Source organism: Bos javanicus, chromosome 2 (genome assembly GCF_032452875.1).
Source record: "Bos javanicus breed banteng chromosome 2, ARS-OSU_banteng_1.0, whole genome shotgun sequence".
Lineage (NCBI taxonomy): Eukaryota > Metazoa > Chordata > Mammalia > Artiodactyla > Bovidae > Bos > Bos javanicus.
In genome coordinates this window covers 127,409,828-127,437,518 of record NC_083869.1, presented here as the reverse complement: position 1 = coordinate 127,437,518, position 27,691 = coordinate 127,409,828, and the positions used below count along the sequence as shown (strand labels likewise).

The 27,691-nt window shown below is 55.8% G+C and overlaps 1 protein-coding gene across 2 annotated transcripts; it reads left to right on the top strand.

Moving 5' to 3' along the window:
• LDLRAP1 (low density lipoprotein receptor adaptor protein 1) lies at nucleotides 1-26,073 on the top strand. 2 transcript variants are annotated; one of them, XM_061393085.1, is made up of 9 exons: nucleotides 1-218; nucleotides 10,740-10,882; nucleotides 11,479-11,591; nucleotides 13,510-13,624; nucleotides 19,433-19,505; nucleotides 19,880-19,966; nucleotides 20,468-20,598; nucleotides 22,032-22,066; nucleotides 24,069-26,073. In XM_061393085.1, the coding sequence occupies exons 1-9, from the start codon at nucleotides 128-130 to the stop codon at nucleotides 24,211-24,213; spliced, it is 933 nt and encodes a 310-aa protein (XP_061249069.1). In that variant the 5' UTR covers nucleotides 1-127; the 3' UTR covers nucleotides 24,214-26,073. The 2 variants fall into 2 exon arrangements, with proteins under 2 accessions (XP_061249069.1, XP_061249073.1); XM_061393089.1 differs by having other exon boundaries at nucleotides 27-218; nucleotides 22,035-22,066.
• The last annotated feature ends 1,618 nt before the right edge of the window (nucleotides 26,074-27,691 follow it).

Here is a 27,691-nt window from a genome sequence, read left to right as displayed (position 1 = left end):
CGGCGCGGAGCTCGCGCGGGGAGGGGAGGAGCGCGGAGTCCGCGCGCCGCCTGGCCCCGGCGGAAAGTTTTCCCTGACGGAGTTTTTGGCTGCGGCGGAGGCGGCAGCGCGGCGGCCCGGAGAGGCCATGGACGCGCTCAAGTCTGCCGGGCGGGCGCTGATCCGGAGCCCCAGCCTCGCCAAGCAGAGCTGGGGGTGCGGCGGCGGCCGGCACCGGAGTGAGTGTGTGCGCGTCCGCCGGGGGCCCGGGCTGGGGGTCGCGGCGCACGGACCTCGCCTCCTGAGGGGCCCCGGAGTGGGGAGAGAGGCAGGGCCTGACCCCGCTGCCTGTGGCCCGGGAGCGACTTTTCCCGGCCCTGCGTGGTTGAGGGTCTCCGAAGGTCACGTCCCCACTCCCGCCCCCATTCTTTTCGGCTGTGGAGGAGGGGCAGGAGCTGGGGGAAGAAACGGGAGCTCGGGGTCCCCAGGTGCGGGCTGCAGGTCGGAGGAGGCGCCTTGCGCGACCCTGGCACCTCCCCTCTTTGGACAGCCTGGGGAGGCGGGAGCTCGGCGTCTGTACCCGGGAGGTGTTGGGGGGAAGGGACGTGGGGCCGGGGGCGATTTGGGAATACACCCCCACCCCGGCCCCTGCATTCTGGCGCGCGGTCGGCGGCCGGCGGGCGCCCACCTTGTCCGCTTCCCCCAGTCCAACCCACGAAGTCGTCTTTTAACTCCCTCGGGCGCCCGGAAACCGACGCAGGTGCGAGCCCGGGCTTCGCCGGTACCTGCTGGAAGTTGGGGGCGGGGCTCAACCTGGGGTCTCAGGAGGTGCTTCCCACCCGCGCCGTCTAGATCCCTCCTCTGGCGGGGTTCAGGTGGCCCGGCCGGCGTCCTGGCTGTGTTGGAAACCTGTTTTTATTTCTCGCACCTCGCCGCTTGAGCTCCCGAAGTCCCTGGGCCCCCGGGCGAAAGGCAGACTCTGCCGCCGCCTCCCCCAGGGGCGTCCGGGAGTCTGCGAGGAACCTCACCGGGCTCCCCCCTTCTCTCCCTGTCTCCAGTTACTCTCAGGGAACCAACCAGTCACCTGGCACCTTCCCCCGCGAGGCCTGAGAAACCCAGCCCAGGTCCCTCCTTTTTCAGGAGGAGTGGCTTGCCTGGGGTCACGCAGCGCGTTACTGGGAGATACAGAGCCAAAGCCAGGACTGCTGCACCCTCCCGCCTCCCCTGCCGACAGCCTGGGACCCTGGCCTCTCCCGCACCAGGAAGCCCGCTCTCAGTACACTCCACCCGCTTCGGTCTTGGCCTTCCAGGGCTCCACCAGGGGAGCCCGAGTTCCCTAGGCTCAGGAGAGGCCCCGGAGTGCCAGCGTGTCTGGGCCTAGGGAGTCTGCCCTGCCCCACCTCTTGCCCCATTCTGCGGTTCCAGCGGTGCCTGCCTCCTAAACCAAGAAAGACTAGCATTGAGAACATGGGCTGGTGCCTGCTGGCGGGGCTGGGGTCAGGCCATTAGGACTGGAGGAGGCCAGGGATGCACCCATCTCCCACATTTATGGACTCCCAAAATAGCTCCTTCAAATATTTGTGGGATTTGATCAGAACTTCTGAGAATGATGGCCTGTTCCAATGGGGAAACCCTGTCGTTTTCTCTAGGGATAAGGGAGGAGCGAGGACAGGGAAGGAAACTTAGGAACACCCCCTCCCTCTTCCCCCACTCAGTATGGGGAAAGGGGAGAAGTAGCCACCTTAAGTGGCAGAAGAGTTTCTCCTGCCTGCTCTGATCTTGGACAAGTCACTTGTCCTTTCTGATCCTCAGTTTTCTCATTTGCAAAATCAGGATAAAAACTCTAACCTGGCAAGGGATGTGGTTTGTTAGTTTGTTTTTATTTTTTAATTACTTTTATTTATTTGGCTGCCTTGGGTCTGCTGCCAGGGGACCGACTTTGTGGCATCTTTCCCTGCAGTGCAGCGGCCTTCTTTTTAGTTGTGGCTTGAGGGCTCCAGAGCGTGCCAGCTCAGTAGTTGTGGCGCGCGGACTTAGTCTCCCCCCTTTCCCCTCCCCACCCCCCCCCCACATGCGGGAGTCTTTACCATCTGAGCCACAAGGGAAGCCCTTTTTTTAAGCTTACTTTTAAAAATGTATTTGTTTTTGGCTGCGCTGGGTCTTCATTGCTGCGAGTGGGCTTTCTTCAGTTGCGGCAAGTAGGGGCTGCTCTTCCTCGTGGAGGCCAGGCTTCTCATTGCAGCGGCTGCTCTTGTTGCGGAGCACAGCCTTCACTAGTCGCAGCTCTTGTGGGCTCAGTCGTGGTGCATGGGCGTAGTTGCTCTGCGGCATGTGGAATCTCCTTAGACTGGGGATAGAACCTGTGTCTCCTGCCTTGGCAGGCGGATTCCTATCCACTGCACCACCAGGGAGAGGGCAATGGCAACCCACTCCAGTACTCTTGCCTGGCAAATCCCATGGCCGGAGGAGCCTGGTGGGCTGCAGTCCATGGGGTCGCTAAGAGTCGGACATGACTGAGCGACTTCACTTTCACTTTTCACTTTCATGCATTGGAGAAGGCAATGGCAACCCACTCCAGTGTTCTTGCCTGGAGAATCCCAGGGACGGGGGAGCCTGGTGGGCTGCCGTCTCTGGGGTCGCACAGAGTTGGACACGACTGAATCGACTTAGCAGCAGCAGGGAAGTCCACAAGGTATAATAGATTCTTAACCACGGAACCACCAGGGAAGTCTCTCTGGCAGAGGTGTTGAGAAGGTTGTTGACAATAACACTTCCTTCTGGCACCTAACTGGTGGTTTCCTTCTCCCCCACTCCCCTTTCCCCTACTTGTCATGTGGGCCTTCACCATGACTCTTAATGTGGTGGAACAAGTTTGGAGGGGCTCAGAGCCTGTCTACAACTGCGTAGGAAAGGAGAGGAGAGCCCCGTTCCTCTTAGGCAGACCCCAGTAAGCCAAGAGTGCCGTCCTGGAGCCTTCTGACCCAGATGAGCCGGGGTGAATCCCCACCTGTCCCTGCTTAAGTCAGTTTTTGATGTGTAAATTGTCAGTAGCAGTAGCACGCAGTCCAGTCTTGTCGTCTGACGCGGGTGGGCTGACGTGGGTGGGCTGAAAGCGTGTGTGGCCTGGCGGGAAGAGCCCAGCGAATGGGCTGGGCTTTTGTCACCTACCTTTTAGGTAGGGTTTTGCTCCCATTATCGTGTTTGCTCCTGTGAGGTGTCAGAGCAGGGATTCTTATCAGATTCATTTTTCAGATAAAGGAACCTGAGGCTTGGGGAAGTAGAGTCAGTGGCTCCAACATGGAGCTTCCAAGAGCTGGCTCCAAATCCGTAGCCCAGGGGTCGTATCAGTGTGGCCTCATGGACTCTGACCCTGGGAGTGACTGAGGCAGGGCTGGCTGCCCCTGAGGACAGCGGTGGCCACAAGCAGAGGGGGAGGCAGTAGGGTGTGTCTCGGGTAGGAGTGCTGAGGCAGCCTGACGTGGGGTGGTGTCCCAGCCAGGCCTTGGATCCAGCCCTCAAGGTCTGAGCCCTATGCTTGCGTTTGGGGACCAAACTGAAGCCAGTGGAGTTAAGGTTAGACCTGATACCCGCTGTCCGGCTGTGACTTGCTCCTCACCCCTCAAGGTCCTCAGCTGGGATTAGTGTGATCATTGTTTTATCTGCATAGAAACTGAAGCCCGGAGTGGGGCTTGCCTGAGGTCACAGAGCAAAGCCAGCAGCAGACAAGCTTCTTTGTCCTGACCCTCACCGCCCCCTGTCTCCTAGTTACTGCCGACTTCCAAGGGGGACTCTCTCCTTCTCCCACACATGGCTTCCCCCCCTCCCCATGCCATCTCTTTGGGAACCATAAATATTCTATTTCAGTCCCTGGCCATGGGTTTTCCTTTCTTCCAGTTGCCTGGAAGGCTGACTCACCCCATCCCCTCGATACCCTTATTTCCACAAGGAGTCCCTCTGACCCTCAGGTTCCTCCAGGGGTTGTCAGAGAACTCAGAGAGAGAGAGAGAGACCAAGTAAAGAAATCTGAGGTGCAGGTTTCAGCAAAGCTGGTTCATGGTAGTGTAGGGGGTGGGATGGAGGATCTAGTCCTACTTATTTATAATGTTAACTTTGAAAGATAGAAATAAACCCCAAACCACAGTATACTGAGCACCGACTGTGTGTCGGGCACTGATAGAGGTATCAGGGAGGCTGGTGAGTGAGTTCATCTCTGCCCTCTGGGGTAGGAAGGGTGACTGGCGCACCAGTGGGTGGTGTGCTTGTGGGTAGTGGTGACTCCGAGAGGAAAGATAAAGCAGGTGAGGAAATGATAGGCGGTGTCTTTGGGTTCTTCTAGAAGCAGATGCCGAGACGGGTCTGAGTACAAGTCGCTTATTTGGGAAGAGATCCCAGGAAGTATTCTTAGGAGAAGCAAGAAGAGAAAGTCCAAAGACTGGACACCATGAAGCCACTTTTCATTGTAGGCAACTGAGAGGCTCCCCCAGGGGGAGCTCCAGAGCAGTTACAGTTCACCTGAGGGGCAGTTCCTCTTGATGGCTGCAGGGCTGCTGGAGACGGGAGCTCTTACTGCCCCAGGCTGAGTGGGCATCCAGGCCTCCAGCAGCCAGAGAGAGTGGCGTGTCAGGTGGCCTGGGTGGAAATGGTACCCACCTTGGGCTTCCCAGGTGGCACTAGTGGTAAAGAACCAGCCTTCCACTGTAGGAGATGAGGGTTCAACCCCTGGGTTGGGAAGATCCGCTGGAGAAGGAAAGGGCAACCCACTCCAGTATTCTTGTCTGGAGAATCCTTTGGACAGAGGAGCCCAGTGGGCTACAGTCCATAGGGTCACGATGAGTAGGTCATGACTGAGGGACTTAGCATGGCACGAGGAGCTAAAGGTGGGGCAATGAGAGTGTCAGTGCAGGGGGTCAGGGAAGGCTTCTCAGAAGGTGACACAGAACACAGGTATGAATACAAGGAGGGAGGAATCTGGGAACAGCATGTGCAAGGGACATTTAACTGGTGGCTGGGATTTCTTCTCACGGCCTGGTGGCTGAGGGAGAGGTATGTGGCATGATGGAGTCCAGTCACCCACGGCCCACTGAAAGTGAGCCACATGTTCCTTTCAGGCGGCATGCGGGGCAGGTTACCTGTTCTTCCTGGGTGATCCTGAGCCTGGCCCAGCTCATGGGAAGGGGCTCGGCAGACTGCAGGAGAGAGTCACAAGCACAGCTGTGAAAGTCAAGGCTCAGCATTGTGGATTCTGAGTCATGCCCAGACACTGCTGAGCATCTTCATCTGCCAATGGGAGTCCTGATATATCCTTGACTCTTCTCTAAAGTACCACACATGGCTGTGTACACCTTTGCATTTGACCCCTGGAGTGCGGGAGACCCGGGTTCGATCCCTGGGTCGGGAAGATCCCCTGGAGAAGGAAATGGCGACCCACTCCAGTACTCTTTCCTGGAGAATCCCATGGAGGGAGGAGCCAGGTAGGCTACAGTCTATGGGGTTGCAAAGAGTCAGACACGACTGAGTGACTTCACTTCACTTTTTCACTTCAGTGACCCAACCAGTTCATTCTAAAGGAGATCAGTCCTGGGTGTTCATTGGAAGGACTGATGCTGAAGCTGAAACTCCAATACTTTGGCTACCTGATGCAAAGAGCTGATTCATTTGAAAAGACCCTGATGCTGGGAGGGATTGAGGGCAAGAGGAGAAGGGGACGGCAGAGGATGAGATGGCTGGATGGCATCACTGACTCAATGGACATGGGTTTGGGTGAACTCTGGGAGTTGGTGATGGACAGGGAGGCCTGGCATGCTGTGGTTCATGGGGTCACAAAGAGTCAGACACGACTGAGTGACTGAACTGAACTGAACTGAATGACACAGCACTCACACTTGTGATCTGCCAGGCATGGTTCTAAGCCCAGCTCGTGTGTGTACTGATTGCATCCTCACCACATTCCCACCCACACAGTCCCGTGGGACTGATACTATTGTTGATACCGTTTTAAAATGTGGAAGCCAAGGACCAGGGCAGTAGAGTGACCATGAACCCCACTGCTGCTGTTATTATTTTGAGGGGGTTGGCAGCTTACAGGATCTTAGTTCCCCAACAAGGGATTGAACCCAGGCCCCTGCAGTGAAAGCACCGAGTCTTAACTACTCGATCACCTTTTTAAAAAAATCATGACTACTTTCTTTTGATAATCTCAATAACTTCTGAAATTTGCTTAGCACGTTTCACACGCTGAACCTTTTTTCTGCTGACACTCCTGCAGGACTGAGCCCATTTGTCAGATAAGGAGACTGTGGCCTGGAGAAGCAGCCCCACTCCAGGTCACGGCAGAACTTGGGTCCTCTTCTTGAGGTACCACTCTGTGGCTCCTGAGGCCATCTCCCCAGCAGGCGGGAGGGGACTGGAGGCCAGGAGCCCGGTTGGAGGTTCCCTCCTAGCCCACGGATTTGGCCGTAGCCCTGATGTTCCAGCCATCAACCAGGCTGGAAGGGGCACGGGGGCTCCCTGCCCAGCCCTGACTCCCGGGCAGGGGTCCCTTAGTGAGGAAAGAGTACCATGTTTGCAGCTACAAGTCAGACTGGGCATATGGTCCATCCGTCCCCAGCTAATTCTAACAGCAGGTCATCTGTAAAAATCACAAGTTAAAATAGCACAGTTATTACACACTACAGGGCCAAAAATAACCAGGACCGGAACAGGGCTGTGGACTGAGGCCTGTATTTGCCTAGGGGCCTCTGGGAGCACTTCCTGATGCCTTGGGTTCCTCCTGGAAAGGAACCCGTGGCCTCCAGCGTGAGGTGGCTGGGTGGTGAGCGGGGCGGTTGTGGTGGCGAGCCTTGCCTCTGTCTTTCCTGAGTGCTCCCAGGTGCTGCTTTCTTCCGGGAGGGCGTGGGGCCTGAGAGAGCTGACACCTCATCAAAGAGATGATTCATGCCCAGAAGTACAGGAGGGGAGGCAGGGTTTACTGGAGGGGAAGAAAGTTCCTTCTTGGGCCTGGGAGGCCAGGGTGATAGGGGCGGGCAGGGAGAAGCAGAATGAGGCCCGACAGTGTCACTGAGCAGGCGTGCACCTCCTCCCCGCTAGATCGTGGAGGAGGCAGACGTGCACGGAAGTCCTTGAAGAGAACACACGAGCAGGCAGCTGCTTGGTGGTGGGGATATGGCTACGGGAGGAAGAGGAGGAAATCCATACCCAGAACAGAGTAGCCCCCTGCCAGGGCAGAAGAGGCCCCAGAAGGCAGAACCATGGGTGGGGCCGTGTGCTAATAAGCACATTACACTTTATTATCTCATTATCTCATTTTATTATCTCATCAAAGGGTCAGAACAGCCCTGGGAGCTGGAGACTTTTGCTTCTCCTGTTGTATAGAGGTCTTCCCTGGTGGCTCAGTTGGTAAAGAATCTGCCTGTGGTGAGGAGACCCAGGTTCGTTTCCTGGGTTAGGAAGATCCCCTGGAGAAGAGAAGGGCAACCCATTCCAGTATTCTTGCCTGGAGAATCCCATGGGCAGAGGAGCCTAGCGGGCTATAGTCCACGGGGTTGCAAGAGTCAGACACGACTTGGCAACTAAACCACCACCATTTTAGTAGAAGAGACAGCTGAGGCTCAGGGAAAGTTAATTGACGTACTCAAGCTCAGTGGATTCTAGGATTAAGGCCTTTGCTCTTAACTACTAGGATATACCCTGTCAAAGTAAGGCTTTCTGGAGGAGACTGGATGGAGGGGGTTCGGTTTATCAAAAGTGAAAGGGAAAGTGAAATCGCTCAGTCGTGTCGGACTCTTTGTGACCCCATGGACTGTAGCCTACCAGGCTCCTCCATCCATGGGATTTTCCAGGCAAAGGTACTGGAGTGGGTTGCCATTTCCTTCTCCAGAGGATCTTCCTGACCCAGGGTTTGAACCCAGGTCTACCTTGATTGCAGGCAGACGCTTTACCCTCTGAGCCACTAGGGAAGCTCCTTGGTCTAGCAAAGGGAGGGGCATTTCTGGTAGAGGGAGCTACTTGTGAGCAAAGACACAGAAGTGGGAAAGTAAGTGTTACATCATGGGGGAAGCTCTGCATGATTGGAACCTCTGTTGTGTGTACGCGCGCCTGCGTGTGTGTGTCTGTGTGTGTATGTGTGCACGCACGTATAGGAGGAGAGGAGGCTGGGCAGCCTGTAACTCCCAACAGTGCTTGTGGGCGTTACCTGTAGTGGATTGGGAGCTGGGGTCCCTCTGACTTGCTGTGTGACCTTGCACAAGTCCCATCGTTCTCTGGGCCTCCGTTTTGTCATCTGTTAAGTAAGGGGGTTGGGGTGAGGGTCTCTGAGGCTTGGTGAGTGGCCACCAGTCTACCAGGGCCCTCTTCCAGGAGCCCACAGAAGAAGGGACGGGTCAGGCCAGAGTAGGAGGATTGCAGAAAAATGCCAAGCATTTCAGAAGTCGGGGGGAACTGGGGAATATCTTGACAACAAAGAGGTCGTCCGTGACCTTGGCAGGCTCTGGCCCTTGGAATGGAGGGAGCGGAAGTGGCTTTGGAGAGGGGCCAGGAAAGGGCAGAGCCGGCGGAAATGAGAGCGGACATGAAAATGCGAGGATGTTTGCCGAGGGGCAGGGGTGGATGACAATGGCACCCACTCCAGTACTCTTGCCTGGAAAATCCCATGGATCGAGGAGCCTGGTGGGCTGCAGTCCGTGGGGTCGCTGAGGGTCGGACACGACTGAGCGACTTCACTTTCACTTTTCACTTATGCATTGGAGAAGGAAATGGCAACCCACTCCAGTGTTCTTGCCTGGAGAATCCCAGGGACGGGGGAGCCTGGTGGGCTGCCGTCTATGGGGTTGCCACGACTGAAGTGACTTAGCAGTAGCAGGGGTGGATGAAGAGACGAACAAGGCCATGCCTGAGGGACTGGGATTACCTGCCTGCAGCCTTGTACTGAGAAACAGTTCAAAGCTTTTAATTCAGAGGGAATAGAGCTGCAGTGGATTAGCAATGTCTGCCGAGGACACAGGCGACAGGCCTGGCCGTACCTGGTTTGCCATCCTTGCTCAGAGGGGTCTCAGGTTGAAAGTGGTGGTCTGGGCAGATTCCTACAGAGAGGAAGCCTCAGGAATTAAGCACTGTGGAGGGAAATACCTCTGGCTGTAGGAACTTCTCCCTGACATTTTGCTAAAGGAAGGGTAGTTTGCCTCGTGGTAAGATAGTATCACCTAGTGGTTAGGAACTTGGGCTTTAAGTGTGACTTAGACAACTGATTGGACCAATTCCTTGTTCTTTGAGCCTGAGTTTCCTCATCTGTGAGATGGGAATGAGAGAATGCTAGCTTGTAAGGTAGTCATGAGTGTTAGAGTGCTGTTTTGCACTGGGGGTGGTAATGTTCTTGGTTTCTTTGAGGGGAAGGCCCATTTTCTGAGTTCTCATCACCAAACCAGGACTGGAGCACCTCAGGGACTTTCTGATTCTCTTTGGAGGATCAAATGAAATAGACTCCTGGTTGATGGACAGAGGACGGGATCCCTTTGGGAGTCTTCTCAGTGGGGCCTGGCCTTCTTTCAGGGTAGAGGCTTAAAGGCCAGGGTCCAGAGCTGAGGATGGCGTTGGGGGCATCTCGGGCCTGAAAGCATCCTTGGGGTTGTCTGGGTCGTTCCTTCATTCGGGCATGCCAGCTTGCATGCACTAGATTCCTGTTCACCTGGGTCTCTGCAGAGCGGGGACTAGGAGCTCCTGTGAGTTCCTGTATGACCCGTACCCCAGCGAACACCACACTTCTCCTCTTGTCCCTCTGCTTGTTCAGGGCCTCTCACGTGGGTGGGGCCAAACAGGGCCTCTTTCCAGCTCTCCTTCCTTGTCTGTTTCATTACCCAGTGAGCCAGGCTCCTCGCCTCTTTCCAACCTTCCTTCCTTCAGTCATGGTCAGAGCTTGCACAGGGTCCTTCCCCTGGGTGCTGCTGTGTGCTGTTGCTGCAGCCCAGGCATTATTAGTCTCAAAGAGGAGAGAGGCCTTCCCCAAGGCCATGCAGGTGGAAGGAAGCAGAGCTGGGATTTGAACCCCAGTCTTCTGGAGTCAGGTGACCTTCATGTCATGTCTTTTGAGCAGTCACCTCCCTGTTTCCCCACTAAGCCTTACCTCACCCCTGCTCTCCTTGGACTGCTGTCTCTTTCCTGGTCTCCCCTCCTCCCTACTTCCTGGGGGTCTGCGGCTATGCAGAGAGAGGAAAACAGGCCAGGCTGGGGCCATGGAAATCACCTAATCTTGAATTCTGACTCCAATCCTTTACTCATTGGCCTTTGTCTGCCAACTTCATCTTTCTTAGCCTCAGTTTCCTAATCTGTAAAGTGGGAATAATATCCATCTCACCAGATTGCACTGAAGATTCAATAAGAAAGCGGCATGGTTTGCCCTCAGAAAATATTAACACTGAAATCAAGAGTTTGGGCTTGAAAATAAGAGTTTGATTCTGGGCTGTTGTACTTGCTGGCTCTGTGGTCTTGGTCATGGGATTTCGCCTCCCTGGGTCTCAGTGTCTTTGTCTCTAAATGGGTATGACAAAAGTGTCTGCCTCACAGGTTCTCATGAGGGTTAATGAGAAGATTTTATGTAAAGCTTCCTACCACGGTGCCTGGGATATGCTAGAAAACGTTAACCCTTCATTAAAGATAAAAATGATAGATAGGGGGACCCCATTGTCCCTTGCTGGGTCTTCCTAGGAGATGGGGGCTGCAGATGCTGGCCTTATCCATCAGGGTCTGAGGGCCTGTCCTCCTCTGCCCAGAGCTGCCTGAAAACTGGACAGACACGCGGGAGACACTGCTCGAGGGTATGCTCTTCAGTCTCAAGTACCTGGGCATGACGCTGGTGGAGCAGCCCAAGGGTGAGGAGCTGTCAGCTGCCGCCGTCAAGAGGATCGTAGCCACGGTGAGCCCAGTCAGGGCGGGTTGTGGGAGCTCCAGGCGGGGGGCTAGCTCCTGCGGGGGCGGGTGGCACCCACTGCCTGCCTTATGACCTGAGAGACAGGGTAGCCCTCTAGGACTGATCGCCTCCCCAGCTCTCGAGTGAGCACGTGCCCTCGGAGTCCGCCTCTCCTGGTGGTCTAGGCCCCCCTCAGCTCAGACCCCGGCAGGTATAGCGGGTGGAGTGTGGAGTCCCCACCCTGCTGGACTCTAATAGCCCATTCAGTCCTTAGAGTCTGACACACCTGGCTGTGTGTCCTCGGGCCAGTGCCTTAACCTCTCTGAGTCTGTTTCCTCCCGAGGCGAAACCCTGCCACCTGTGAGGATGACTCGAGGTGCCGTGCTTGGCAGACGGCAGGTACTTCGTGAGCGACCCGTGTCTCTGTTTTTATCAGAAGAGGGTGTTGACCGAATTATCTTCCCCATCGCGTCTCTTCCCTCACCCGAACTGAGGCCTTCCGAGGGCCTCGCATCAGGGGCTCAGAATGGTGGGGAGCCACCCACGAGGGTGGGTCCCAAGTGCGGGCAGGTAAGGCTCCTCTGACCCATGTCTGCCCCAAGGCCAAGGCCAGCGGGAAGAAGCTGCAGAAGGTGACTCTCAAGGTGTCGCCCCGGGGGATCATCCTGACGGACAACATCACCAACCAGCTCATTGAGAACGTGTCCATTTACAGGTACGCTGAGCGTCGCCCGGCTTCCCTCTGCCCCTCAGGGTGGTGGGTGGAGTGCTTTGTCTGAGCCCGGCTCTACCACTGCCTGTCTGCGCGACCCTGGGGCCTCAGTTTCCTCATCTGCATCTGTCGGGGTGGAAACAGATCCCGCCCCAGGGGCTGCTGTGAAGCGCCGAGCGCCTGGCTCACAGCGAGTGCCTGGCTGCATGGCCGCTGCTGCCGTCACTGGTTGCAGCCACCCTGGGACACCCCGCGCCTCCCCCCTTGTGCTGCTGAGTCAGGCTTGGAGCAGACAGCAGCGCCGTCACTGCCTTTTTCGCTGGGATTACAGCAGCTCAGCTCTGGACATCTGGCCAGGCGTCCAGGGAGGCCTCCGGCGCATCTGAGGCCAGAGCGTAGACAATTTCGGTAGTGGGTGGGGGCTGGTCACAGGGCGACAGGCCCAGCCCTTGGAGCCTCAGGCCATCCCCACCTCTCTCTCAGCTGGTCAGTTGTAGGACTTTAGAGCTGGAAGAGACAGACAACTCAGGTCCATTTTCCACCTGGGTAGCTGAGGCCCAGGGAGGGAATTGCCCTCATGGTGAGGTCATGACCGAGTTGAGCCCAGGACACCGAGGGCAGAGTTGTGTCAGGCCTCGCGTCGCTACACCCTCTTGCTTCATCTCCAAGCAGTGGCTCAGCCAGCTAGAGCACAGACCAGCCTGGGGTTGGGGTTGGAGTGTGTAAAGGGATGGATGTAAGCTATGGGGTTGTTGTAGAGTTTCTAGCTTGTGTCTTCCTCTTCCCTTCCTAATTCTGCCTGCCTCCTTCACCCAGCGTTTACCTGCTCTGCTGAGGTCTGTGCCAGGTGAGGGGATAAGACCCAGCCTGCCTTCAGGGAGCTTCTAGTTGAGGAGGAGATGGAAGGGAGGAACGAGACAGAAGTGTTTCCCAAGAGGCCAGAGAAGGAGAGGCCTGCCTGGGGTTACCTGGGAAAGCCTCTCCTTGCTGAGGCGTGAAGAATAGCAGGATCTATTTGATTGATACCAAAGACCCAGGGCATTAAGGAGACCAGCTCCCCAGAGTTGGAGAAGAGGCAGCTGGGAACCTGGCGCCCCCTCCCTCTGCCCACTTGGGGGTTTTAAATGGTCCTGATTGATCCCTTTGTAGATGCCTGTGATTGAAGCTGGGGCCACGTGAGTCAGGGAGTCTGCAGAGCTCCTGTCCCACCTCTGGGCCCACAGCTCCTCTCCCGACAGGGATTCCCAGAATGACTAGAGGCCGCACAGAGGGATCAAATGGGGTGAGGGGGTGTTTCAGGTTGGGGGAGCTGCCTCGTAGGCCCCCATCTTGCTCCCAGCTCCTTTTCCCCTGGCCTGAGCCCCAGGAGCTCGGTTATCAGTCTCGGTCATCCTGGGAGCGATGGGCCTGGGACTCCTCTGACCTGTGATCAGAGGGAGGGCAGTTGGGGAGCCTTCAGGTGAAGGGCATCCTTCTCCCGCTTCCAGCCGGTCAGCACAAACTTCCGTGAGGCAGCATGGCAGTGGCTATGGCCCCCGGCCCACTAGCTTGGTGGTCTGTTAGCCTTAGTTTTCTCACCAGAAAAGTGGGGGTGGTACTAGAACCCATCTCAGAGGGCAGTTCTGAGAATTCAGTGAGATGCCGTCTAGAAAGCTGCCTGGTGTGCAGTAAGGGTTCAGCTACCATTGTTTGGGGATGTGGGTTTCCTCCAGTCTTTCCCATCACTCCTTCCTGCCGAGCCTGGGTTCCCTCCCCTCACCTGTCCCACCACAGCTGGCCCAGGACACCAGGCCCAGAGTCCTGCCCTGGTGGAATGGGATGGCAGGCTGTCTGGACCTCAGGGGATACGCTCTAAGGGGCGTCCTGGATGTGGTCAGGCCCCTGTCCCAGAGGCTGGTGACACTTCCCCCTTGCCTTTCAGAATCTCCTACTGCACGGCAGACAAGATGCACGACAAAGTGTTTGCCTACATCGCGCAGAGCCAGCACAACGAGAACCTCGAGTGCCACGCCTTCCTCTGCACCAAGCGGAAGATGGTCAGTTGGGGGAGGCTGGGCTCGGGCAGCGGGAGCCTCAGCTTGGGGGCCCTGATGCAGGGGAGGCAGGACCCAAAGCGGGTATCAGTTAAAAGTCTGAAATCCCTGGGAACCTCAAGTGGTTGCTCAGCTGAGAGCTGAGGGCACCCATGCAGGGCTGCAGGTCACCCGGCAGGGTGGACTGCCCGCAGCTGTCCCAGTGAGTACCTGGGGCCCCTTCTGCTCTGTCATATGATTTGATGGATTTGAAGTCTAGGAGAGGTGGTCTGTCCCTGGTATGGTCTGGGGATGCAGGGCCTTACAGAAATTAGTGTTTGGAGACTGGCGATCAGAGGGGCCCGGGGTGAAAGGCAGAGGTAAGGGCCCCCATAGGCCCTCACTGGCTGTGGCCAGAGCAGCGAGAGAAATGGCCCTATGTTGGTACCTACTCTGCTTGTTTCAACGGTCATCTCTAAGGTATCATCTCGTTTGCTCCTCAGAACAACTCTGCGCGATGGGTGCTGTAACTGTTGTTTTTATTTTTAATGAGGAAACAGCCTCACAGAGGTTGGCTGTCTTGCTCGAGATAACATAGCCAGCCAGGCAGAGGGAGGGTCTAAACCCACGTTTCTTCCCTCCCTGTGTGACTAAGGAGCCTGGAGCCCCTTACCCTTTTCCAGGCCACCCTGATCACATCTGGCTCGGGCGGGTGGGACCTCGGTGGTCTCTGGGCTTTTGTCTTGAACTTCGTGGCAAGCCGCTGGAGTGAGTCAGCCTTTGGCATTGAAGTTTTTGTTTCTGAGGCCCCCGAGGTCTGAGCATCCACCCTGTAAGGAGGTTCCTGATATTTATTGATTTAGTATTGTCCTCAGTTGATCTTTGTGTCCGAAGCCCAGAGCCCCAGTTCCTGTATCCTAGGATGCTTAAAGCCAAGGAGACAGGATCTGTTCAGCTCCCCCCGTCATCAGGGACACATCCAGGACGTTCCGACATTGAAGTGGCCCACAGGCTTTCTGCCGCCCCTCAGGGCCAGGAGTGGCGTGCCGTCCAGTCTCCCTCTCTGCTTCTGTAGCCACTTTGCTGTTCTGACTTTCGCCCTCCTGCCTCGCTCTCAAGGCCTTTTGTGATTGGGCCTGCTGGGTAATCCAGGATAATCCCCACCTCAGAGTCTTTAACTTAATCACACCTGCCAAGTTCCTCTTGGCATGTAAGGTTCACAGGTTCTAGGATTAGATTGTGGACATCTGGGCTGGGGAGGGGTGGGCAGGCGGGCTTCGCTTGTAACTCAGCTGATAAAGAATCCACCTACAATGTGGGAGACCTGGGTTTGACCCCTGGGTTGGGAAGATCCCCTGGAGAAGGGAACAGCTACCCACTCCAGTATTCTGGCCTGGAGGATCCCATGGACTGTGTAGTCCATGGGCACGCAATGAGTCGGACGCGACTGAGCGACTTTCCCTTTTGTGGAAGGAGGGGTGCGGTTCAGCCTGCCTCAGGTCCTGTGGAAGGAGCACTGTCGGGGAAGCCAGGCGGGGGGCCTGATCCCAGCCTGCGGCTGCGGGTGAGGCCCTGCCCTCCCCTGGGCTGCGTGGCCGGTGGCGGGATGCGGGGCCGCCCCCATGGCCTCCTGGATCTCTCGCTCAGGTCCCAGTCTCCTTGTGCACCTAGTTTCTTCGCTGCAGACTCAGTGTCGCCAGCCGCTTGCCTGGGCCTCGTGATGCCCTGGGTCCCTGAGCTGCAGTGGCTTCTCCCGTGACAGCCTTGTTCCCCACAGAACAAGCTTATTGTGTCCCCATTGTTTGTCTCTTCCTCCGCACTGAGCAGAGCAGGCGCTGGGCAGGGGCACCTGGCCCTCGGCCATTGCTGCAGAGCAGGGGCTCCCAGCATGCAGGGACTTCCTCTGGGGTGGGGAGGTCGGGGGTGAAAGAGAGCGAATGCTGGCCCAGGGGCTACGGGAGCCTGGCCTGGGGCCAGAGGACTTTAGACGAGCTTGAATGAAGCCAGTCTGCCCCAGGCTGAGAGGTCAGGTTTACTGGGGAAAACAGCCGGCCACTGCTCAGTGCTGACAGCAGAGCCAGCGGCAGAGGGCCGGCTCCTGCTGGACGCCCAGCCCCCAGGCTCTTTGCTTTTCTCGGCCCATTCTCATCTGCATCAGGAGCGGCTGGGTCTCGGCTTGTCCTTCTCCAGCCTTTCCCACCTGGTCTCTCCGATTCCGGCAGGCCCCTCGGAGAGACAGCCCAGCCCAGGGCAGTGTAAATAGACCATCTGACACGCGGGCGGTGCCCTTGTGGCTCCCAAGGCCTCAGCCAAGGCCGGACTTCCAGTGTGTTATGGCCTCGTGGTCTGGTCGCGTTGGAGATCCCGAGACTCTCAGGGCAGAGAGGATGTGGCTGACGAGGAGGAGGCAGAAGGTGAAATGGGTGCCCCGGTTTCTGCATCCCTGCTGCCGGCAGGTCCCTCCACAGACGCATGCTGCTCCCTGTCCTGCGCAAAGCTCTGTGCCAGGCCCTGGGGACCCAGGGGAGGGAGGCCACAGAGAGGAGAGCCAGGAATCAGGTACTGGCACACAGGGAGCTTGGTTCTCGGGTGGTGGTCACTGTCATGCTGGAGGTCATGAAGACTTCTCGGAGAAGGAGACATTTTGAATTGGGCTGTGAGGGATGAGTAATAAGTGGGAGGAGTTTCCCAGGCCAAGAAAAAGGGGACAGGGTGGTGAGAGGGTGGGTCACTCCAGCCCAGGAGTCATCAGCACGTGCAGAGGCACGAGGTGCACACTTGAGTGATACATTTTGGTGGGGGGACTCAGATGCCGCTGGAGCCTGGGTGGGTGGCACCTCAGGGGAACCTTGAATTTGGATGTTGACGCAGCCCTCAGTCCTTTTGGCCAGCAGCCCAGAGTCTCCACATCCCCACCCTTCCTCGCTGGGCTGCCTGAATCAGCAAGAAGCCAAGACCCACCCAGATGGAGGGGCAAAGGGGTCCCTTTCTGGGTCGCCCACCAGTTCAGCTCAACATGGGCGGCACAACCACCAGGCCTCTCTTCCCCGGAGGCACCTCTTGCTCGTGGCCAGGATAAGATTCTCTACAAAGAGACGTTTTTATCTGCCCACCTGGGAGCCCTCAGCCTGCACCTCAGCCTCCAGGCTCGGACGTGAAGGTGCCATCGCAGCGTCAGTGGGGAGCCCAGGGTCGCAGTACAGGTAGACCCCCTAATCCTACCTGGCTCAGGCGGGCAGGGCTCCTCTCCCTCTCAGGACAGTGGCATCCCCCAGGTAATCCTTTGGTGCAGCAGTTAATGCTTCTGGGCAGCAGGGCTGTGCAGGCACCCGGCCCCATTTGGTTTGAGTACCCAGCTGGGATCCTGGATTCCGCAGTCCTGGCCCAGGTCTGCAGCCCTAAGCCCGACGGTTCCCTGTGAGAAGCTGACCGCCCGGTTATCCGGAACAAGACAGGGACATGAAAAACTGGGCAGGTAGTACTAGGTCAGGTAATAAGACAGACCCACAAGCCAGAGGCATTCAGGAGGGGCGGACACCTGGCATGTGGAATCAGGGAAGGCTTTTCTGTGGGCAGACGTGAACAGTCCTTCCATCTCATGCTGGTGCCCAGATTCCTGCAGTCGCCCAGGAAAATGGGGCCTGTCCCCCCTCCCAGTCGCTGTCCAGCCTGGGCTTGCAGCCACCTGCAGGCATCTGAATCTTGAGTTATACTTGGTTTAACTTGCAGCTCAGGACTTCAGGGCGAAAGGGTGGGGATGTATGCAAATGAGCAGGCAGATTTATGCAAAAACAGCATCAGGCCTGTGTCCCCAGATTTCCTGGAGGCAAAAATAATGGCGTTCCCATCTCGCTGCCACACTGGGTGACCAGCCCTTGCTTGGGTGTATAGTGATCTGACTCTGGCTGGTAATTAGCCCATATTTTTAGTTCATGGGCAATTCTCAATGGTAACTGGGTCTATTAAACTTGATTCAGACGTGACAGCTTAAATTGTAAACAGCTGTGAAGAGTTTCATACTTAATTACCATATTTAAGTTTTGCCATAAAGCACCCGTACTTCTATCAAAAATGTAAATGACTGAGACATTCAAATGAGATTTTATACTTCGTGAAGTTTAATTGGCAGGGATCAGTCAGCTTGTTTAGGGATTTTAAATTTTAAAGAAGAGTTTTAAAGGCAGTAGCCACAGATTCATTTCTCAATTAAATTGAGTTGTCTGGCTGAGGGGAAGGGAGTAGGGCTGAGACTGGTTAGGCCTGAACTTGTTGTGTACTTGAAAGAGTCTGGCACTTTCTTCCCCAGGCCGGGCCTGCAGAGGAAGCTGCATGTTGCTTCCGGCTACAGCTGCAAGTTCTAGGACTTTCACTCCCAGAAGTCGAGCTGGTTAACCCTGAGCTGAAATCAGAGAGGAAGGAGCTGAGATGAAAGTGGGCTGAGGGTCGGTCCTGGCTGGAGTGTGAGGCCTCAGAGACCTGTCCCCAGGCAAATGCAATCCAGCCAGCATCCTAAGCACCCCTGGAGGGCTCTGGAGATCAGGGGTGTTCAGAGTTGATGCTTGCCTTTAGGGAGCACCCAGTTGGGGTGACATAGGCAGGCAAGCATGGGCTTTGCTGGTGTCTCAGCGGTAAAGAATCTGCCTGCAATGCAGGAGACACAGGTTCAGTCTCTGGGTCAGGAAGATCCCCTGGAGGAGAGCATGGCAACCCACTCCAGTATTCTTCCCTGGAGAATCCCCATGGACAGAGGAGCCTGGCAGGCTGTAGGGTCGCAAAGAGTCAGACACGACTGAAGCGACTTGGCAGGCAGGCACGCAAACTGCTACTACTTTCGTATGATGTCACTAGAGAGAGGGGGCAAGGCTGTGGGGGCCCAGTGCCTGATGTCATGTGGCGTGGCCTGGCGTAGCATGGCATGACCTAAGAGGTGACGACATTTCAGTTGGGCTTAAAGGGGTGGATGGGAATCCTCCAGGGGTTGAGGGCCAACGTGTGGCCTTTCTTTATAAGTAGGTGATGGCACTGGATGGTTTTAGTCTTCTGCCGTGGGCCCTTATTGACATCTTGCTCCTGCCAGGAAATGACTTCCCTGGTGCAGATGGTAAAGCGTCTGCCTACAGTGCAGGAGACCCAGGTTCGATCCCTGGATTGGGAAGATCCTCTGGGGAAGGAAATGGCAACCCATTCCAGTACTCTTGCCTGGAAAATCCCACGGACAGAGAAGTGTGGTAGGCTACAGTCCATGGGGTCGCAAAGAGTTGGACACAACTGAACGACTTCACTTTCACTATCCTGCCAGGAAATAAAGAGCCTTTCTGGCATTCAGTTGCAAGCCCCTTTGTCCTGCCATAGTCCTGACCAGAGTCTAACCTGTGGCTCATTCAGGCAGTGGCGGGAGCCCTTTCCCAACTCTGGCTTTTCTGTTCTATAATTCTAAGGGGTAAGTAACTATGTGAAGTCCTCAGGTCATTAGGGAGGATTTCTTGGAGTAAGTAAGCCTCACGGTTAATTAATTGCATTTAGGGAAACTCAAGGGGGAAGGAAAAAACATGGCGGTGAATAGCCATTGCCAAGGTGAGGGGTTGAAGTACCGGTGGGAACCTTGGCTGGGCTCCAGGTAGTGATGATGGGGCCTCAGCTGCCTGGGGAAGGTGTGGCCCCTTTCCTTACAGGCTGCTTTGGTGATGGGGAGGGGCTGGGGTTCCACCTCCACCCATCAGACATTCCAGAGCCAGGGTGGGCCTGGCCTGGAGTCCCAGGGCCTCCAGTGGAGACTTGCTATTACCTGCCTAACACTGTACCCCTCCCCCGACTCCACTTCCTGTTTTTTAGGCCCAGGCTGTCACCCTCACAGTAGCCCAAGCCTTCAAAGTTGCCTTTGAGTTGTGGCAGGTATCCAAGGAAGGTGAGTCTGGTTTGTGGATGTAGCAAGTGGGTGGGGGGGGTGGGGGTGTTGAAGAAGACCAGTTGAGCAGTAGGGGCAGGGCATATGGTAAAAGGCTCTGGAGTCAACTTCATCTTCATCACGTACGTGGTTTGTGGCTTTGGCCAAGTCCCTGCACCTCCGAGCCTCAGTTTCTCCATCTGAAGAATTGGGAACAGCTGTCTCCCTCCCCCAGGGTTCTTGAGTAAATGAAATATGCCAAGTTTCTTTCCTCCCTTCTGGAGACATGACACCTGGCTCCCCTGAGATGGGCCACAGCCTGCCCCTGCCCAGAGGTGGCTAGGGCTGGAGTGCCGGGCTCAGGGACTCCCAACACGCTGTGCTTGGTCCCACAGAGAAGGAGAAGAGGGAGAAAGCCAACCAAGAGGGAGCAGACGTCCTGGGCGGGAGCCCCCAAGACAGCGCCCCTTCGTTGAAGAGCCGTGAGTCTTGAACTGGGGAAGGGGCCTGCCCTTCATCCAGAGCACCGCCCCCCTACCCTGGCCACCTCCGTCCTGGGCCGGGGTCAACTCCTAGGTTCTAATTTTTATTTTTTTGTTAAACTAATAATAATTATAGATAAATTAGCAAATGTAGGTAAAGGGAAAAAGTGACTTGCTGAGGTGCATGTCCAGACGTCTGCAGATACAGAGATCTGGGTATGCGTCTCTCCCTCCACACTTTACAGAACCTCAATGCCTGTTGTGAACATGGGTTCCAGCCTGAATCACGAGTGGGACAGAGCTTCCCACCCCGTGGGCGGCTGTGCAGCTGCCTCAGGAGGTTCCAGGGTGGGTCTCGGTGGTCTGGGTGATGGGCCTGGAAAGGCCATGCCCTAGGAGGGAGTCAGGACCAGACCAGCCCAGGAGACACCAGGGTGGGGCCCAGAGGCTGGGCTGAGGACAGGAGCCTCCCCTCCCCCTGATGCACCTGACCTCTCATAGTGGTCGTCACTGGGAACCTGCTGGACTTTGAAGAGACGGCCAAGGCCCCGCTGTCCACGGTCAGCGCCAACACCACCAAAGCGGACGAGCCACCGCGGCCTCAAGCCTTAAACAGCAGCAGTGTTATCTGGGTGAGTGGTCATGGGGCCTGGGGATCCCCCACAGATCCAGCGAGCCTCGGCCTGGTCCTCGGTTCTACGGCAGCTCCTGGGCAGGCCCTGACACCCACTTCTTGCAGGCCTCTAGAAGGTCCTGACCCTAGCAGCACCCAGGCACCGGGTAGGAGATGAACAATGTCCCTCTGAACCTAGGGCTGTGTCGCTAACAGGCTTGGCTCCCAGCAGCACTGTCTCCTCACAATGCCTGGCCTCTTGGCCCGAGCATCCAGCTCTGCCCACTGCAGGACCAGCCAAAGGCCCCCTTGTTCTCACTGTGGGCCGTCCTCTCCTGACGCCCCCTCCCCCTCGGCCATCTGAGTGAGGAGCCTGAAACTCAGGCAGGCAGCCTGGCCCTTGACTGGCTCTGTGACCCAGGGCAAGCCCCTGACCTTTCTGTCTCAGCTCTTTCACTTCCTCAGTGATGATCATGACCTCTGCCTGAAGAATTTTCCCGAGGAACCTGATTTTTTTTTTTAATAAAAAAATTTTTAATTCATTTATTGATAATTTCAGACATGAAGTATTACAAAAACAGTACACAGAATTCCTGTTCCCCTTCATATAGATTCCCCAATTGTTAACATCTTACATAACCGCATTACAAAGATCAAAATCATTAACATTGACACAGCACTGTTATGTAAGCTACCAGCTTTGATTCCCTTTTCTCCACTTGTCCCTCCAGTGTCCTTTCTCTGGTCCAGGATCCACTGCAGAAGGACGTGTTACTTTACTTGTAACATCCCTTTAATTTTTAAAAATGTGGACCGTCGAGGGACTTGAATAACTGCCAAATCCCACTGCCTGTTGGGGGCCACCCAGAGTCCCCGGAGCGGGCACCGTGAACTGGTCCGGGAGCCAGCCTTGCCACCTGCCTGTCCCTCAGGAGGCTGCAGAGGGAGTCTTGCCCAGTTTTGTTTTGTTTTTTTTTTTCCCACCTAGGCTGTGGGATTCCTGCCACCAGCTATCCCTCATGAGCTTAGAATCCTGGCTCAGCTTTTGAAAGTGGGTAAAAGCAAGAAAACCTCCCCCCACTTTCTCCCTCTCGGATCCGGAAAGCCGCAGAGATCATTCAGTCCAGTCTCCTCATTTTATAGAAGGAAAAGCTGAGTCTCAAAGAGCAGCGGTGACTTGCCTCACTAAGGTGTCGCCGAGTTGTGGCAGAGCTGGGAACTGAACCCCCAGGCCTCTGGGCACCCAGGGGCCCTCTCTCCCATCCCAGATTTGGATCCCTGTGCTGAGCTGCTGATGGCAATAGCCAGGGGGAGGCCTTCCTGTGTCCGTTCCCCCAGGGCCCCGCCAGACTCCGCCCGTCCTCCTGCGTGTTCGGTCCCCGTAGCCTCCCAGGGCTGTGGGCAGGTGCTCCCGCTCTGAGGGCTCTCATCTCCTGCTTTGTTTTCCCCAAGGAGCTGGATGACGGCCTGGATGAAGCATTTTCAAGGTAACATTAGCTGGGCTCTTGATGCTGGGGAAGGAGGCCTGGCGCTTGTGGGGGTGGGGTGGGGAGCTGGCTTCCAGGGCTCTTTGCTGTCTGAGAACATGAATTCTGACCTTCTCCAGAGGGAAAATCTCAACTTGAATACGTCCAGGGGCGGGGAGCTTACTGCTCAGCCAGGCCTGCTAAAGTGTCCTTGCTGGTGAAATCCGAAACTATTTTTGCTCATGGCTGCTTGAGCCCAGTCTGAGCTGAATTGAGCGCAGTGCAGCTCAGGTTGGCTTGCTTTTCCTGTGCCTGGTGTGGCCTTCAAAAATGGGCTTTTGGTGCAGGTTTTCTCTGCTCCCAAGGTTTTGCCTCTATGGAAAGGGGCAGGCAGGGAGAAGGCAAGGTTAAATTAAATCCACTGCAGACCATGGGGTCGCTAAGAGTCAGGCACGACTGAGCGACTTCACTTTCACTTTTCACTTTCATGCATTGGAGAAGGAAATGACAACCCACTCCAGTGTTCTTGCCTGGAGAATCCCAGGGACGGGGGAGCCTGGTGGGCTGCCGTCTATGGGGTCGCACAGAGTCGGACACGACTGAAGTGACTTAGCAGCAGCAGCAGCAGCAGCGTTGACTTGAGGTGGGAATGAAGCCCATCAGGAGATAGGTGGTCTAGCCGGAGGCTGGTGCATTTCCCCTTTTTACCAGGATTCATCTCGGTCCATGGCTACCTTCAGCTCGGGGACACACCACCATAAAGGTGGGCTGAGGAGAGGCCTGGGCAGCTCAGGGTCCCAAGTCAGGCCTTCCTTTCTCCCTTGGGACCCCAGCAGCCCCCTACAGCCGTCTCCCCGTTCCCCATCACCTTCCTGCCAGAGCCAGTGGGAAGCTCGGCCCAGCACTGGTGGGGGTAGGGAGCGGCAGGTGTGGCCCCTTCATTATTCTTGTGGCCATCTCTCCTGCTTCCCTGGCTGACTGCAACCCTCCTGTCTGAAGGAAATCTTTCATTTGCTTTTTCCAGATTACTGAAGTGTCATATGCCCTTAATTAACAACTTTGAAAATCAGCAAAGCATTAAACAGGAAATAACACCATCCCATAATCCCACAGCCCAGACTTTGGGGCTTAACTCATGCTGATCCTATACATATGCATTTTTTTTTTTGCCTTGATCAGCTCATGATATTTGTATTTGGGGATCCTGATTTTTCACTCTACGCTGGTATATATCGGGAGCATTCCTCCAGGCTATTAAAAACTCCTTGTAAACACCTCATTCATCGACTGCCTCACATTCTTTTAAGGATGTGGGCTGTAATTAACTCTCCGGATTTTTTTGACATTTAATTGTGCCCCTTTTTGAATATACTTTGTGAACGGCGCTGTGTTACACGTAGTTAGAGCCAGTGGTCTTCCATGGTTGCCACAGGCCCCCTCTCACGCAAGCCCCTCTCTGCCCTGGCACAGCTGCCCTTTCTTCTCTTTCCTGGGCACTTCCTGATAGAGCCGTGGGTGCCCTGGCCTCTCTGTGGTGGGAATGCCACTGCCTGCCCCACAGTTTCCTGAGCAACTTGACCCTCAGGGGTAGACTCCGGTGAGAGGTTCCACCTCTCCCGGCATCTGGGGCTTTCTTTCTTTTCTCTAAAAAAATAATTTTATTTATCATTTTTGGCGCGGTGGGTCTTCGTTGCTGCAGGAGCTCTTTCTCTAGTCGTGGTGTGCAGGCTTCTCACTGTAGTGACTTCTTTCGTTGCCGGGCATGGGCTCAGTAGTTGAGGCACGTGGGCTCAGTTGCCCACGTGTGGGATCTTAGTTCCCTGACTAGGGGTCAGACCTGTGTACCCAGGTGAATTCTAACCCCTGGACCACCAGGGAAATCCTGGGTCTTTCTTCTTTGTCCCCGAGTCCTGCCGTTTGCCCACCCATGCTTTCTCGCTTCTGACCCTGGTGTTGGACTGTCTCCTCGGGCCCCCACCAGTCCTTTGCCTGGGCCCCCAGCTTACACAGCTCTGCCTTGCAGGCTGGCCCAGTCTCGGACGAACCCTCAGGTCCTGGACACTGGACTGACGGCACAGGACATTCATTACGCCCAGTGCCTCTCGCCTGTCGACTGGGACAAGCCTGACAGCGGTGGCGCCGAGCCGGACGACCTCTTCAACTTCTGAGGCCTGGGGCTGGCGGGACACGTGACGAACCAAAGCTCCCCACGTTTGGGATGGGGGCCAGCTGCTGGACCGCTCCCCCCACCGGCCACCCTTCTCCAGTCGGCAGCGCTGTCAGCCTGAAGATCAAAGCTGCAGCCAGTCAAGCAGAGGGAAGGAGATATTTTTTTTTTTAACCCCATTCTTTCTTTAAGAACTAAAAGATGCCTTGAATATTTATTCAGTGACTCCTGGTTCCAGAAGCCGGTTTGGCATCAGGCACGAGCAGTGTGTTAACCAGCTTCCCGCCCTCTCTTGTGTGAGCGCTGCTCGCTGTGGGTGTCAGGATGGTGACCAAAGCATTTCTCGTCCCTTCTCTCTGAAGGCCCAGATTTCCCTGAAGGCGCCCCTGCTCCTTACTGAAAGGAGCTGGGTCCTTCGTTTCTGCCACCCTTTGAGCATGGGAGGGCCCCGCAGCCTCGGGAGAAGACGCTTCGTCCCGCTCGCCTTCCCAGCAGGCCCCAGCAGGCTGGGGCTTGAGCTCTTGGCCCCGGGGGCGCTCAGAGAGACAGGGGCAACCCCTGACCAAAGACAGCATGTGGCAGGCACTTTAGAGCAGTTACCACAGGTGCGGGCCCTGCTCCTCGATGGTGCTGTGTTGTGTAGAGCTTTCTTTCTGCCCTTCTTCCAAGAGAAGGGGCCCAAAGTCCCCGTGGAGGGTCCCCACCAGTGCTGGGAACCAGTGTAACTGGCTGCTCACGGACTCCTAGAGTCTGCCTGCGACAGTGGGGTCATCTGTGTGGCCGCCCCCACCCTGCCCTTCCCCCTCCGTGTGCTGCTGCTGGGTCTGAGCCCCACCTCCCCGTACTTCCTGAGATGACACGCAAAACCTGACACCTAGATTTGTTCTGTGACTCCTTGGTTGCAAGTTTCAGATGAGGAAACTTGAGACCACATGTGTGGAAGAAGTAAGAGTCAAGAGTAGAACCCAGATCTGGTGCCAAAGCTGCCTTCTCACCCCCACCTCTCACAACTCGCACCTCCTTTTTTTTTTTTTTCCTCTAGCTTTGTTGTCCTCCCAGGAACCAAAAAGCCCTAGCTATTTTCTGACCAAAATGTGTTTCATAACAAACCATCTGGTGCCTTTACACACAGAACTGGCATGAGCCTGTGTGCCCTGCTAACTGTCTTTCTGTTGATTTCCGTGAAAATGGAAGTGTTTGAAGTCTGCTAATTCAGAGGGTGAAACAAAACCAAACTTCGTAAGCATCACGAAGTTCCTTCCTGACGCTCCAACCCCAGGTCGGTGCCAGCAGCCGCCTGTCTTCAAAGTCTGCCCCCCTCCCCTCTCCCACAGGGCTCCCGGCAAAGCCACCAGCACACCCTCCATCCTCAGGTGCCTACCAGGCCTGGCTTTACCAAGCTTGAAGTCCTGGTGGTAGTCGGAGCAAGTTACACCAGCCTAGGAAACCCCATTTTTTTAGATTTTGCGTATCTAAGCATTGGAATCAGAGCACAGACAGAAATGCCTGGGTGAGCCGTGGATGGGGTTGTCTATCAGAATGTGGCCCTGGCCCAGCTCCCGCACCCCCCGCCCCGCTACCCAGCCCACACCTCCTTGGTGTCAGCCCGTGTGTGTGTCATGAGGCAGCAGGGATTGGGCCTGACACAGGCCGCCCTTGGCACGAGGGTCCAGGATCCCGGAGAAAGGCCGTGCTGTGTTTGCGTGACTCGCAGTGGGGTCTTCATCTGGTCCCCAGCCAACAGCAGTCAGTGTGCTCCCTGTGTGTCTGCAGATAAGTTTGTGCTTTACTTGGTGTTGCTGTAAAGGAATTCTAAAAAGGAAAAAAAAAAGTAATAAATGTTCTCTTTTTGAAATACAAAGAGCACTGGGCCGAAGCGGCCTCTGGCGGACCCTGCCCTGGGGTGGTTGGAGCGGTGGTGACCACAGGCCCAGACGTGGGCAACGGTGGTCTGTGGTCCCGCAGATGAAACCGGCAGGCCTCTTTTCATTGGCCGATGGGCTGTGCAAAGTCATCTCTGGATAGCGTAGTGAGCTCAGCCCTGGAGAGGTCTCTGAAGGTATAGGTCAAGGCCCCTAACCAGGGTCTGTGACCCCTTGAAACATACATGGCCACACATATATTTTTCTTGGGAAGGATGTCAGTCGTTTTTCTTGCCCTCTCAAATGAGGCCATGATATTTATTCGTTTGGCAGACTTTGTGCTAAACTCAAACCAGGCGTGGGCCTTAGTGCTGGGGACTAAGCGGTCCAGACACCTTGTCCATGTGGACTCAGGACACTGTGGCTTGGGTGATTGGGGTTGGTGGAAAGTGTGTTTTGGTGACTTAGGAGACCCAAGGTCTAGCTCTGGCTTGCTGCCTGGGGCTATGACTCTGGATCCGTGACTTCTTTCCTTGAGCCTCAGTTTCCCCATCTGGGAAAAGGGTACAACCATCACCACCCTTTTCTGCCTCTCTGGGTTTTGTGGGACTTGAGTGACAGTTACCATATTGTTGGTGATGGGCATAGATGGCTCAGAGGTCATCTCAGAGCACAAGCCAGTTTGGACCAAATATATTTAAGGAAGTCAAAGTAGAAGTGATAACGGTGGCCACCATTAACTGAGCTGTCTTTCTCAGTGCCCGTGGCTGTGCCAGGCTCTCAGCTCTACCTCATCACACTGCTTCTCTTGAGCCCAGGTGGTTCTCGCTCCCTTTCCTGCTACAGGCACTGAGGCTGTGGGCCATGCCGCCAGAACTCGCAGAGACACACAGCCTCAGGTCTGTGTGACCCTCCCCTCTGTCGTACCCTGGTCCCCCCAGCAGGCACGTCTGTGGTCATATCCCCTGTGGCCTCCCTTCAAGCCGCACAGAAAGGCCACCGTCTTCAGGCTCCGGGGGGGGGGGGGTTCTCCTTGGACGTTTATCTCTTTGTCCCTTTTAAACGGTGATAATAAAAGTCTCTAGAATGCAGGGCGGAGCCCTCTGATGTCAGCTCTCAGGCAGAGCGGCTGTGAATTCTGAGCGGATGGGAGATGACGGAGAAATTCTCTCCTTTCTTCCTCTCCCATAATCTGAAAAGACACCCAACAAGTTCATCTTTCGGTTTAAATTTGGCCAGTGCCTTTAGTCTCCGGATGTCTCAAATCATGAATCCTGAGCACCCGCCATCTGCTCTTTCATGCATAACGGATGAAGCCACGGAGAACAAAGTCGCCTTTCAGATTTGATGTGACCTTCAGCTTCACTGGGTGGATGTTGGGGTCTCCTCTCCCCAGAGAAGAGACCATCCCAATTAAAATCTCTCCAATGACTTGCTAACAAATCCAGAGAAGGAATCTGGGTAAATTTCTGTGTCCTCGGTTCCCGTCTGGGGTCTGTTCACCTGGCCTTCCTCCCTCTGCTCCTCCCTGTTCTTGGAACACCCAGGCAGCCTCGCCATTGTCAGGGAGTGAGCTTTTCTCCAAGGCTCACATGTCAGGCCCTGTCAGTCCTTTAC